Genomic DNA, 14,303 nt, shown 5'->3' on the forward strand with positions numbered 1-14,303 from the left:
AACAAAAAAATAAAAAATAAAAATAATAATGAAAAAACTTAAAAAAGAAGAAACGAAAAGAAAAAGAAAAGGAATGGTGAGAGGAGATAACTTTGCTTTGTACACAGTCTTAGTGGGAAAGTTTCTAGTTCCTCACCTTTAAGTATTACGTTAGCTACTTTTTCATAGATGTTCTTCATCAAGTTGAGGAAGTTCTCCTCTATTTCCAGCTTGCTGGGAGTTTTTATCATTAATGAGTGTTGAATTTTGTCAAATACTTTTTCTATATCTAGTGATATAATCCTGTGATTTTTCCTCTATACCCTGTTGGTGTGATGGATTACATTACTCGATTTTCAAATGTTGAACCAGATTTTGATACCTGAAATAAATACTATTTGGTCATGGTGTTAAAAAAAAAAAAAACCCCAAAGACAGGAAGCCTTCAGTAAAGATTATGATATGATTGTTTAAGACTGGGGGAAACAGCAAGGCAGGACTTTGAGGTAGGGGGTTCAAAGGCTCTTGAGATATAAACTGTTGATGTTTTCTATTGAGGAGATGGTGGATCTTTCAGAGGTCCCAATAATAAATAATAAAGTTATTTGCTTAGGAAAGAGTCTCCTGGAATAGTTAAACTGTGCTCAAGAAGAGTATGGAATAATACAACCATGAGAATGTTAACAGTAAGCTGTGGAGCAGTTTATGGTTTCGATTCTCCTTGCCCAAGTTATGTGAGTCTTGGTGGAGGAGGGAGTAGATGGTTTGGGTTCTTAATATTTGTGGGATTCTTTCATGTATTGAATATATGACAGTTTATTATATGGATATCATCTATCATCTGAGACAGTAGTGGCCATTTCAATTGGCCCTTAGTCTTGCACACGAATCAAGGATATCTGTACACATGTAACAAAGAGGGGTGTGGTGAGAATTAGTAGCTAGTGTAATGCTTGACACAGAGCTTTCTAGTTGCAGGCTGCAACGACTGATCACAGGTACTTGAAATGGCACCTCTTGGGAAACTATTATTGCTCCTATACGAAAATCTGTGTGTGAAATGTTCATAAGAGATCTAATGTCTCTGTCTCAAGGAGTTAGCTACATTAGCTGAGATTACATCCAGAACTGGGGGGCAGGGAGGGAGGAGAGATTGTTTTGATTCTATTTATTTATTTATTTAAGACAGATTCTCGCTCTGTTACCCAGGCTGGACTGCAGTGGTGCCATCTTGGCTCACTATAACCTTGACCTCCTGGGTACAAGCGATTCTCCTGTTTCAGCCTTCCCAGTAGCTGAGATTATAGACATGCACCACCATGCCCGGCTAATTTTTGTATTTTTAGTTGAGATGGGGTTTCGCTATGTTGGCCAGGCTTGTCTTGAACTCCTGACTTCAGGTGATCCGCCTGTCTTGGCCTCCTGAAGTGCTGGGATTACAGGCCTGAGCCACAGCGCCTGGCCTTGATTCTCATTATTTACAAGATTCATCCACCTTGTCTCATGCAGCAGTAGTTTGTTCTTTTTAATTGCTGTATATTAGGAAAGTGTGTGTGTGTGTGTGTGTGTGTGTTTGTGTGTGTGTGTGTGTGAGAAAGAGAGAGAGAGAGAGAAAGAGAGAAAAAGAGAGAGAGAGAAATGAGAGCAAATAATTGATTCTAGGAAGTAACATGAAATCTAGCTCCAGAAAAACCTAGTAGACTTCTTTAACTATAATAATTAAAATATGTGTCTAAATTGGCCAGGACTTGCGTACACAAACTATTTAATGTTAAGAGAAGGAGGGCCGGGTAGGGTGGCTCACACCTGTAATCCCAGCACGTTGGGAGGCTGAGGTGGGAGGATCGAGACCAGCCTGGCCAACATGGTGAAACCCTGTCTCTATTAAAAATACAAAAATTAGCCAGGCATGGTGGCATGAGCCTGTAATCCCAGCCACTTGGGAGGCTGAGACAGGAGACTCGCTTGAACTCAGGGGGCAGAGGTTGCAGTGAGCAGAGAAAATTAAAATAAGGAAAATCCAAGCTGTAGTACACAAAGCCCTGATAAAAAGCCAATGTTCAAAGTAAAGGTATGCCATTTCGTTTTAAAATACAGAAAACAGATACATGGTTGATATTTGTAAAAATCTTACTTAGTGGCTAGTCTAAGAAACTGTGCACTTAACATTTCCCAAACATGCAATTGTAATTATAGGCTCCCCCTTATATTTTTAGCCTATGGTTACTGCCAGCCTCACCTGGCCCATCCCTTCACCTAATTGCAGGCATAATTATTCCCCTGTATTTACTGTAGGATGACTCCTCTGTCCAAGCACAAGAACAATGGTTTTCTTACATACCTGGGGAGTTTCCCTTAAAGACTGCGGGCTCCTCCCTGAATTATTTTAGGACTGAATCTTTCTTCTCATCTGATTTTTGTTTTATTTCTAAAAGTAATATGTGCTTATGGTAGAAATTTCAGAAAGTATAGATAAGCAAAATGAATCAAGACAAAAATCACATTGAATCTGATTGAAATTCCTTTTCAGTAATATATTTAAATGGTATTTATAATATACATATACCTAGTAGAGAAAGACATAGAACCCTTCTTTTCTATATTTTCGAAACTTTCTCTTTCATGTAATGTTGTGCGGTTCATACATTTACCCTGATTTAACAGCGACTGACTACATTTATCAAACCAATTCCTTGTTATCAGAGATTTAGGCTCTTGCCATTTTTCCTGGTGTTACAAACAATACTCCCATAATTATTACTGGAAACTGAACTATTGTGAACATCCTTGATGATTTTCTTAAAATAAATTTCTACAAGTAAAAATACTTGGCTAAAGGATGTGTAGGCTTTATATATTGTTGACACAGATCACCAAATGGCTTTTCTGAAAAGTTGCATCAAATCCCATACCTGTTCTCACCATGGGTAAGCGTCAGAGAAAACAATAAAAAAGATCTCACACACATACAAGAAACTCATACTGTGGTAAAGGTAGCATTCTATCAATTGTCTGAGATTCAGTGCATGAGATTTCCTTTATGTAGGAATGTATTTGTAAATTTGATCACTATGGTAAATTGACAGTCAGAGGCCACGTGTACTATTCAAGTGATTCAGATTCTACAGTAATTTTTATTGTTTTAATGTTGTCAGGTAAGAATGAGCTGTTTTAGTACAACCCCTGAGGGAGTTTCCAGCCAAATTGAAAGGCCTAGAATATTACAAACCAGGAGCGTAGGCTATAAACAGAACTTGAGGGTGTAAGGTAATTTGTGTAAGCTATTTCCTTCAGGTGATGACAATGTCTACTATTAAAAGATTCACAAACAAGGGGAAATGTTGAGTCACTCAAACTTAGGCTCTAGGATAGGGATGACTAAGGCTCTCAGGGGCCTGTCAAAGTCCCCATTAGGTGGGTGGAGTATCTGAGTGCCAGTGTAGGATAGGAGGAAGACTCTAGCCCCTGGGCCCTGGTGGCAGAGCAGGTAGATGAGGCAGAGGAGAGGAGCAGGGAAAACACCGTGTTCATGTTACACCGACTTGGAGTCAAATCAGTGTTTTTCATTTGCTAAAGATGTGGCCTTGGACAGATTACTTAACCTCACTGAGCTTTGAGTCTATAAAATAGAGAGAAGTAATACCTTCTAGGGCTGCTGAAAGATTTCAGTGGAATAGTATGTGTAAAACTAATTACAATAAGTGACATACTGAAGGGACTCAAGAAATTGTTGCTGTTATTATGATAATGGTTGATAATTATTATTGCCATGTCCTTTGAGGATAGATTTAGGAAAAAATGATGCTTATGACTGATTATTATGCCTTTTATCTTGGATCCTGTATTGCAGGGGTTTTTAATCTGGTGTCCAAGAATTCCCAAAAGACCCCATGGATAAATAACTGGGGGAGTGGGGTGTTAAACTTAGATGGGAAAAAAGTGTCAGTTTTTACTAACTTATAACAAAAATTTAATATTTCCTTTAATTATGACTATGCAACAAACCAAAGTAGCATCAGTAATACTGATCATACTTTGATCTACAATAAAAATTTGCATATGTTTTCATATCACATTAAATTTGCTGCAGGTATCTCGAAATATCATTTTAATTGAAATTGTATTTCAAAAGTACGATAGGGGGCTGGGGGGCAAGGGGAGGGAGGGCAAATACCTAATGCGTGTGGTTGATGATGGGTTGATGGGTGCAGCAAACCACCATGGCACCTGTATACCTATGTAACAAACCTGCACGTTCCGTCCCAGAACTTAAAGAAAATAAAAAATAATAAAAATAAAAATAAATAAATAATAAAAGTGCTTAGCATATTGGCTAACTCTGCTCAGTGAAAAAAAAAAAGGATAGTTCTTAGACCCACTCCTTAAAAGGCTGTTAGGACACACGTTATTGCTATCCACAGGTGTTGACGTGACAGAGCTGGCTGTCAAGACAACTACACTATACGTTTAAAAAAACATTTTCATAGAATATTCTAGTGTATTGGTTTTCTTCATAATTCTATGCATTTTATGAATTTATAAACATTATTCTTCGAAGGTGTCTGTAGGTTTCACCAGCCTGCCAGAAGGACTATGGTACAGAATAGGCTGAAACCTTCAGTCAGGAGCCGCCCACTGCAGGGCAGCTTGCCCATAGGAGGAGCTCTGCTGTCTAATAGCTGGTTATGCTTCTTTATAAATTTGCTTGTCTGTTGTCCAGACCAATGAACACCAAAAACGGAACATTTCTATAGAAAATTCCCAATAAGTCCAGGAATCCTGTCACTTGAAAGAGCCTAACCCTGTACAGTAAGGAGAAAAATGCCTGTTACCCTTCCAGGGAGGCTGATACTTGCAGCACCTGGTAGAAAGGACCACTGCCTAACTGGGGTGATGATCCCACAGGTACAGCAATGGCAATTTACAGACAGCAGAGAAAGAAGAGGAGAAAGAGGATGAGAGAGTAGGATAAAGAAACAAAAAGACAGGAAGCCGTTAGCAATAGGGGCCACATAACTTGCAAACTGGAAAAAAAAAGGGGGGGAGAAAAAAGAGAGCTTTTAAGGATAATGAAACTAAACAACAACAACATGGTAGTGAATACTTTATTTTGTTGTAAACAAGTTAGTTTTGAGGGTATTTCCTCGTGGTCCTCCTGCCGTCACTCGTCCCCGTGTTCCAATGATGCTGATCAACTGCTTTATTCAGTTTCCCATCTTTCTTCTTGCCCAGTCATCGTAGCCTTTCTTTTTTTAAACACATGATCCCTAGTACTCATCTTTGGAGGACAAAAGGCTTTCCATATGTTAGAAAAATTTGAATCTCATAGTACTCACAACAACGAGCAGCATTGTAAGTTGTGATACATTCATTTGGATTGGAACATTCTCAATCAGTCCTTCCACTCTAAGTAAATATTTGTTTCTCACAGAACACAAGGCAGTTCAAAGGGCCTCTTGTTAGAGATTTATAGGTGTATGAATGGGAAACATCATACAAGCAGTGAAAACAAAAATCTTTCCAGGTTGTCGTATTTTCTCCTTCTTGGTCTTATAAAAAGCAACTAGACATCTTTAATTTAAAAAATACATGCACATATATACAATAGTGATTGGAATGTTATTTTTATCCAAAACATTATAGAGTTTATCTCAGATATACTGAGGACTGTCACTCAGTCTGTAAATTACCCCCAGAGGGTGGTTTGTTTCCTCATTCCTTAAAAAAAAACAAAAACAAATAAACAAACAAAAAAGAAGTTTACTAAATTTAAACACTGACATCCTGTGAAGATGCCAGTCTTTACAGGCGTTTGTAAAAGTAGACTGTGGGGAGTATGTTACACTAATACAAAGTTTTACGAATGAATACAAGTGAAATATATAAATTACAATGAAACAGAGGAAGATTGTGGCTCTGTCCTGGGGTGGTTCTTTTAGCAGTCATATTGCTGTAAAGAAAATAAAATACCATTAGGCTATAATCAGGATAAATAATGATGACATTTTAGTCCTTTAAGTTCCTATTTTAAGCAAACATAAACAGACTGATCTCAGCTTCAGCAAAGCTTAGGCCAACCATACTTAGGGCTTGGACAATGCTCACAAAATGTTTCCTAAACAAACCCAGATCCCTTGTCTTCCACGAGTAAAGGCTGCAGAAAGGGCCCATAGAAACTGCAGGATACTGATGTTGGGTTGCTTTGAGTGCATTTGTGTGGGGTTTTAATCTTAGGGATTTAAAAGATAATGCCATGGAAGTTTCACACTGGTATGAGCTCAATGTGGGTAACCTTTCAAATTAAATGCTACCGAGTTATGGACCTGACTCTTCTACATGAAAAGGCCTGCCTTTTGAAAGTGTCTTTTGTCTTATAAACAAAGGTAACAGATCTTCCCTGTAGTATCTGGGAAGAAGCCATCCCTACAGTGACTCAGCTGGGAAACCTGGTGTATTTACTACCCCAAATCAGAGGAGAGTATCATTCCCTGCCAAATCACTTCAGCCATTTTGGTCATTGGCTCTTTATGCCTGTCCCCAAAATGTACTAAGTGTACTAAGTGAGTACATTTAGTACAAGTAATCACTTACTTTGAACTCTGCCTTGTATGAAATTCAAGGCTAAAGGTAAGCTGCATGACAGCAATCCCTAGAGGATACTTCTCTGCCCTTCCCCAACCATACTGCTTGAAAGAAGCTCCATATTGAAGGTTTCCCATTCCCTTATTTTCTTGGAAATTTGCCAAAGAAATTATTAATCTTGCTATACTTGCCTGATAAGGAAAACTAGATTTTCATTTTAACCTTCCCCCAAAATTACAGAAAGTTTCCTTTTATTTTCAGCAAAGTTTTTCATGGTAGCAATGGGCTTTCAGTTTTCATTAGGTTTTTGTCTTATTTTTAAAAGAAAGTTAACAGATCTGGCACCAGAGGAGTAAATGGTTTGAAAAATATAAGACATAAAATAACCCTCTCAAAGATAGGATCAAAGCTGGACTTTCATCAATTCAATAATATATATATTTTAGGAGATATAGAAACAAGAACTTTCACTGCTACAAACAAATGCATTTTTTTCTCCTAAATCATATCCCCAGGAAACAAGTGCTTCCTGGTTTTCTTTCACAACGAAAGGCTTTTCATGAGCTGCTGTTCAAAGATTGCTAGTGATTCTCCATACTTACTGCTTAAGCATTTTTATGACTCCTTATTAGGAAGGAATTGCAGAAAATCCAACCAAACAGCAAGTGTGGAATACAGGTTAAAAGTAGGAGCCTTTGCACAAAGCGACTCAAGGTTTGAAGCCTGGTATTTCCTGAGTAGGTGATCTTAAGCCTATTGCTTAATATTTGAGTCATAGTCTCATCTGAAAAATGGGTTTAGCATAGTGCCTGATGCATTGAATGGTTGGCTATTACTTATGTATACTAGTTGGGAATATAACAGCAAACAAAGAGCAGACATCTCTTTTTTTCTGTCTCTGCAGTGATAGCAGAGGCAGTGGATTAGATCCTGAAGGGAGCGCTGTGTCTATGGGCAGCGTGTTCTTGTGTACATAGAGCCAACTGCAAAGAACTAAGACAATCCTGTGACTGTGAGACTCGAGGAAGCTTGTTACTGACAGCTAAAGTGAATGCTATAATTGTGTTGCTACAAAGATGATATCAGAATAAATGCTGGTAGGTCGAGCATGTTTGGTTTTGCCTTTTTCTTTATGATGAAAACAATGGTATATTAACACCAGGGCCAGACTACGACATTTTCATGCAGGTTCTTACCTGTTGGCGAGAGCAGCAAAAGCCACATATGCCTCCAAGCACTCCATTTATTACTTGAATAAGACACAAGATGAATTCAATTCCACCAAGAGCCAAGAGGATAGAAAACAGAGATACATTCCATTCCACAATGTGCTTGGGTTCAGTGCACTCGGACCATGTGGAGGTATCCAGAAGGTACCTGTGGGTAAAAAGAGAAACTTCTGACACACGGTCATACTTGAGGGGATACTTCATAAACTACTTTTGTTTGGTGGCTTTTCATTCAGAAAAAAGGAATGAATTATTCAATATCCTGTGTAAGTTTCTTCCACTGCATGTCATTCCACAAAATGGAGGAATTTAGCCCAGATCCTACTGTAATGATAAACATAAAATTATAATTTATAATTTTTGACCCCAATCTAGGATTACATGGTCAGAAATTCTCACCTTATAATGATGTTTATATTCCCTAACAGGCATCTGAATTCTTATAAACAAAAATAAAAATGCAGAACTGTATTTGTGCTGTGTTTAAAGCTAGGTAAGATTCATGTATGTATATGGAAGCAAACTACGAGCAAATGTGGAAAAATGAAAATAATTCATGTGCTAAAGTAGAGTACGTGTAGGTGTTTTTTAAAACTGTTTTCCAATTTTATTGTTGTTATTGGTATAAAAGATAGCTATTTGTATTCAATATTGAGTGAATATTTAGAAAATACAATCTCTTTAGGCTAGTTTTTTTTTGAACTTTAAAATATTAATTTAGATCATTTTATTACATCTCAATTTGTTACTGCTGAAAATTATCCAAATTCTGGCAAGTTTGGATATTTAATATGCTGGAATTTTTCAACTGAGACCTTTGGAACAAAGCTATTTTTTGTTTTTAAGGAATAAATTAATTTGCAACATGAAGCAAATTCATGGGATTAAACCCAACTAATTTGATAGCTCTTTACTTTTTTCTGAGACAGAGTCTGGCTCTGTTGCCCAGGCTGGAGTGCAATGGCTCAATCTTGGCTCATTGCAACCTCTACGTCCCGGGTTCAAGCCATTCTCCTGCCTCAGCCTCCCAAAGTGCTGGGATTACAGGCGTGAACCACCACGCCCGGCTGATAGCTCTTCACTTTCATGATGCTGTGCCCAAGAGTTGATAATAGCATGTAGCGCACTGCATTCGCTCATTCAACAAAGATTATTGAGCACTCAGTGTGAGTCTGACACTAAGCCAGAGCTGGGGATATAATGGAGCACAGGGCACGGGCTCTGTCCTGAAAGAGCATAGCTTCTAAAGGAAGAGACAAGTCACAAGTAATCTCAATGCAACAGATATGCTGATCGGTAAACAAAGTATGGAAGAGCCACAGAGGAAGGGCACCTAACCTAGTCCAGGGAGAACACCTGCTTATGTATCTATTCAATAAGGCTGAGCTCCATGAAGGTAGGAGCCAGACCTATTCATCATTGTATATCCAGCCGCTAGAACAGTATCTGACACACAATAGCCACTCAACACATTTTAAAAGCAGTTGAATGATAAATAACAATATGAAGTTCCTTTGTGAAATGTCAGCAAACCATACTGAGGTGATATCTGACTATAGATTCTAGGATTTAGTCGATTTTATAAATACCTGGATATTCTTCCAGTCTGAAAAATTCTACTTCTGATAGCTCTCCTAGAATTTCAGCCTTTGCTACAGAGTATTTGGATTCTTAACAAAATATAATACAATCATGTGGGAAATCAAGGTTTGACTTAATTCCACAAAGAGGCCTGGTATAATTCTTTTCTTATCACGACTTCCTTCCACAACAGAACAAAGGGGCTTGGAATTTGAGACCTAACTTTAGAATAGTTCATTGAGCCAATCAGAGATTATAGTTGTTCATTTCAAAAAAAGTTCTGTTTTTGTGGCCCTGTCTTTCTGCATGTCAGCAGAACAAAAATCTATATTTTCAGGTCTCAATGTAAAAAAAATTTTTTGGCTCCACCTGGCTCCCAGGCAACTAACCTGTGGCTTGTGACTGTTAGTTATTTCCCATATTGAAATCCTTGGACAGTTTTAAATGAAGAATGACATAGAAGAGGAGGAAGGTTTCTTGTAGAATCCAGAGTGGATAATGGGAGGGGCAAACAGTCAAATAGCTATAAAAACCATTTAGCGATACTACCACCTCTCCCTGCATTCTGGCTGCATAAGTCATGACTTTTCTTAGAAGTCTGTTTGTGCAATAGTTTTGTATGTTTGTACATATGTGAATAGCCATTTTCTACTAGTACATCCAGTATGTTCTGATAAAAGCTGAGTCATGATTGATCACAGTTTTGAACACCAAAATTTCAAACTTCTGTAAGTATCAATTTTCCTTCAAAGGCTACCATTGGGTTATGTTTATTGTAAGGTAGTAGCTAATATTAACAGCTAACAGTGGCAGTTGCACACAATGTGGCAGCCTCTGTGGGGAACATTTTACATATTATTTCATTAATTCTCATGACAATTGCCATTGATTTTATTTTACCAGTGGAGTAACTGAGATGCAGAGAGCTCATTTCACCTTTTCCTACAGATAGGTGCAGAGCTGTGATTGAACCCAGCTAATTCAAATTCATGATCTCATAACTGTGCTAAATTTGTGAGATTCATATATCCTCACTACATGCTTTAAATTCATGGGGTCAAACATTCTTGATAATATAATTCGTTATTAATATTATTTTTAATCATGAATCTCAAAACTAAACCTTTCAAAAATTCAACTTCAGAAAGTTGAGTAGGGAAAAGGGAAACTCAGAATCAACTCCTGCTCAAAGAAACATGTCATCCATTCATCACCACATACATCCGTTTCTATCAGCTGTGCTGTTTCTGTTCTTTTCTGGATAACTGATTAAAAAAATAAGTATCAACATCATAGAATGGTGGAACAGCACAAATTATCCTGATATTATGATTGTGAATAGGCCTTACTTATATAGCTTAATAACTAAAAAAGGGGGCATTTTACATAGTTTGTATGTTTTATATGAGTGTATGTGTGTGTATGTTTTATATGAGTGCATGTATACACAGGGGTAAGGGCATGGTTTGCCCTGGGCTTGGGTTAAATTCATATAGTTGCCATTCTTATTATATATGGATTCTATAATACTTTCTTATAAAGTAGTAAAATGTATTACACTTAATCAGGCAATTGTTCTGGTATAATGTATGAAGTAATTGAGATGCACTATATGAACACAAACTCTACATCTAGACTGCCTGGGTTCAAATGCTAACTGCCACTTTCTGGCAACGTGACCTTGGATGAATTACTCCATCTCTCTGTGATTTTGTTTCCTCATCTTTAAAATAGGAAGTCACTTCATAGGGTTATTATAAGGACTGAATTATTGAATCTATTCAAAAGCACTTTGTATTTGGGAAGCTGAGGAAGGGGTATTGCTTGAGCTCAGGAGTTAGAGGCTGCAGTAAGCTATGATTGTGCCACTGCATTCTAGCCTGGGTGACAGATCAAGACCCTGTCTCTGGGGGGGGAAAAAAAGAAAGAAAGAAAAGAAAAGAAGCATTTAGAATTTGTTTAGGTCAGGGACTGGGGATCCATCCTTGGATACCTATTGCCTAAACCATGCCTGAGTCAGTGAGAATAAACACTGGCTAGGTGGGTGGATGGATGGATAAGTGGATGCCTATCTGGTTTGATAGAGCTGCCACTATATACATGTGGTGGATAAAAATGTGTAGCCATGTAGAGAGTAATTACATACTGGCCCTCGGTGCTGGCAAAGGTGTAGTTCCACTGGCCGAGGGAATCAAGACATAGTGGTCCTTCTGCTAAGCCAAGGGCTGCCACAATGACACAGTAGCCAGATCCTGCAATTCCAATGAGAGCAGCCAGTACAGAAGAAAGCATCTAGGGAAAAGCAGACACACAGGAAGTGAGCCACAGAGTGCCACAGCTACATCTTAGGAGTCATTTTCACCACCAGGGCAGGAGGACCTACCGCACATCGTTTGCCACAGTTTTCATGGCCACAGCAGCCACAGCAGTCATCCTGTTCCAGCCCAATGAAGACAAATGCTGGCAGGAGCATCTGGTTAGGAAACAAACAAAGTCAGGCCATTGACTTGCTCAGGCTCATATGGGTCAGGTTAGGCATCTCTTGGTAAAATATATTTATTTCCAATGACGTTAACTGGCTTTGATTAGGTTGATCAGATATCTCAAAGAATGTAAACCTCTGAGGAGAAAAAGACCATTTAAATGTCATATCTGCTTGTTTTCATGTAATCTGTCAAAGCATTTTTTAGGGTGAGGGTGTAACATGGGAGGAGTAAAATAATAAACTGTAAATGTGTTTATTCCACAAGAGTTTATCACACGACCCCAGATAACAGACTCTGTTTTGGAAATATTAAACCCTTTCTTTAAATCTGATTTTTTCCACTTGTAAAATGCAGAATATACCAACAAATCTTTAATAGAATAACTGAAACTTTTTTGTAAATGGGAGACATGAAAGCTATATATAATAAATATTAACTGCTTCCTTGATTATACAAATGCATAGTTTTAACTTAACAATATTAAGCTCTTAAAATATAGTAAATATGAAATACTTCAGGTTCAAGATCGAAACTTAAGTGTGATGTTATGTTTAAGACAAATAATCATGTTAACATGATAATAATGCTTATATTTGAGACAGACGGGCACTGTGGCTCATGCCTGTAATCCCAGCACTTTGGGAGGCCAAGGTAGGAGGGTCACTTGGGCCCATGAGTTCAAGACCAGCCTGGGCAACATGGCGAAACCCCATCTCATTAAATAAAATAAAATTAAATAAAATCTCATTAAATAAATAATTTAGGGCAGATTTGCCACGCCATAATCAGTGTATTAGGTTTAAATGTTTTACTATCTTTTACTTGATTAAGAAAATTTATCACGTATGGTACCATTCCATAAAATTTCTCCTTAAAATTTTTAATCCCAGCACTTTAAAGTAGCAAACTTAAGTTTGTTCACATTCTTTCCATGCTGTGGTTGAAGCTAATGCTTTCAGCTCCCAGGTTGGCAGGGAAATTCCTCTCACTTCAATCAAAAACAATTCTTGGAAAAAATAACACATTCCACTATTAGCTTCAGACACCGACCTGCTGCTAACTGTAGGGTTTTTCCTAGACGCCACACCCCAGCCTTACATAAAGGAGAAAGCTTAGAGTTCTTTTAAAATAGCAATGCACTCACAATTCATTATTTTTCCCTATCACAGATGGCTGAAAATAAACAGCAGAGAATTTGGATTCAAAACTGTTGATTTAGGCAGAGAAGCAGCCAACCCCTTCCGGCTCCCCAGAGCAAATGTTAAATGACTACCCGTTCTAGTAGAAACTCTATAGTCTCTCAAATCTGATTTAAAAGCGAATATCTGTTTCCTACCTATAGAGTTTAGCAAAAAGGCAGTTCACTTTTAGTTGAAAGAGCGTTTTGTAAAACAACATCTAATAAAATTACTACGCTATACTGTACCAATCTCGCTTTTGTATAATCTGCTTTCAAAGGAATGAACAGCAACAAAAAAGTCACTTGATTTAGAAATATGCATTACAAAAAACTTTCCACGAAAATACATAATGAAAACATCTAGGAAACAGGAGAGAATTCAGTAATAATGCTGAATGACTTACCAGCAGGCCCCCTCCTACGATGCCAGAAAAGAACCACACGAAGCGGCTGAGGTGGTTTTCGGAGGCATACTTTGTTTCCCCATTGGGAAAGTAAAGCAAAATATTAGCCACAATGCACAGGAGGGCGAGCCCCACCAGAGAATGTCCGATGCATCGTGCACACTTCCCATAGCACATGGTGGTCTGCTAGGTTTTCTCCCCCTTCTCTTTGTCTTCAGCTCAGTGATACTCCAAATTAGATGAAAGTGTGCCCTTCTGGTGGAGAAAGCAAACACCACTCTCAGCCCATTCCTGCTACCTCTTAAATACTGCGATTCTTAGTCACTGAGTGGATGAGGTACTTTGCTTTCATTGGTCCTAATGGCAGGCTCTGGCTGTGGTGCGAAGAGGCAGGGGGAATGTCCCGCCCTTCAGACGAAATCCTTGGGACAGGCAAAACCAGGGGCAGGATGTGAGAAACAGCCTCAGTCATAGGCAACAGGGAAAATGATTAATCTTGAACAAGGCATTGACTGTGCAACTCCTCCACAAGATAAAGAATCAACAGGAAAGCCTAACATGACTTTCCAGTAACTGCCAAGTGTCCGAGATGCAACAGCCCTGGTTGAGGCTTTGAAAGACAGTGAGCTGTGCCCCTGCTCCATGCAGCTGTCTGGACAGCTTCCAATCTGAGAGCTCTGTGTTCATTTCTACCTTTGTGCTGATTTAATTTACAACCTGGGGCAAATCTCCTGAGCTCATTTCCTTGTCTATTAAATACAAGGTGTCTGAGACGTCTCCCATGGATTTGAGAAGGCTGTTGAGAAAACTACAGAGCAAACTTCTTTACTCTGCCTACAGCAAGCTCTGCAGGATGGATTTC

At 38.4% G+C, this 14,303-nt stretch overlaps 1 protein-coding gene across 2 annotated transcripts; it reads right to left on the bottom strand.

Annotated features, from left to right (window-relative positions):
* Window positions 1-5,070: 5,070 nt before the first annotated feature.
* TM4SF1 (transmembrane 4 L six family member 1) lies at window positions 5,071-13,836 on the bottom strand. 2 transcript variants are annotated; one of them, XM_008951874.6, is made up of 5 exons: window positions 13,442-13,836; window positions 11,755-11,844; window positions 11,518-11,663; window positions 7,758-7,938; window positions 5,071-5,929 (listed from the first exon to the last, which is right to left on the bottom strand). In XM_008951874.6, the coding sequence occupies exons 1-5, from the start codon at window positions 13,616-13,618 to the stop codon at window positions 5,915-5,917; spliced, it is 609 nt and encodes a 202-aa protein (XP_008950122.1). In that variant the 5' UTR covers window positions 13,619-13,836; the 3' UTR covers window positions 5,071-5,914. The 2 variants fall into 2 exon arrangements, with proteins under 2 accessions (XP_008950122.1, XP_008950123.1); XM_008951875.6 differs by having other exon boundaries at window positions 7,738-7,938; window positions 13,442-13,764.
* Between the last annotated feature and the right edge of the window lie 467 nt (window positions 13,837-14,303).

Source organism: Pan paniscus, chromosome 2 (genome assembly GCF_029289425.2).
Source record: "Pan paniscus chromosome 2, NHGRI_mPanPan1-v2.0_pri, whole genome shotgun sequence".
NCBI classification, from domain to species: Eukaryota; Metazoa; Chordata; class Mammalia; order Primates; family Hominidae; genus Pan; species Pan paniscus.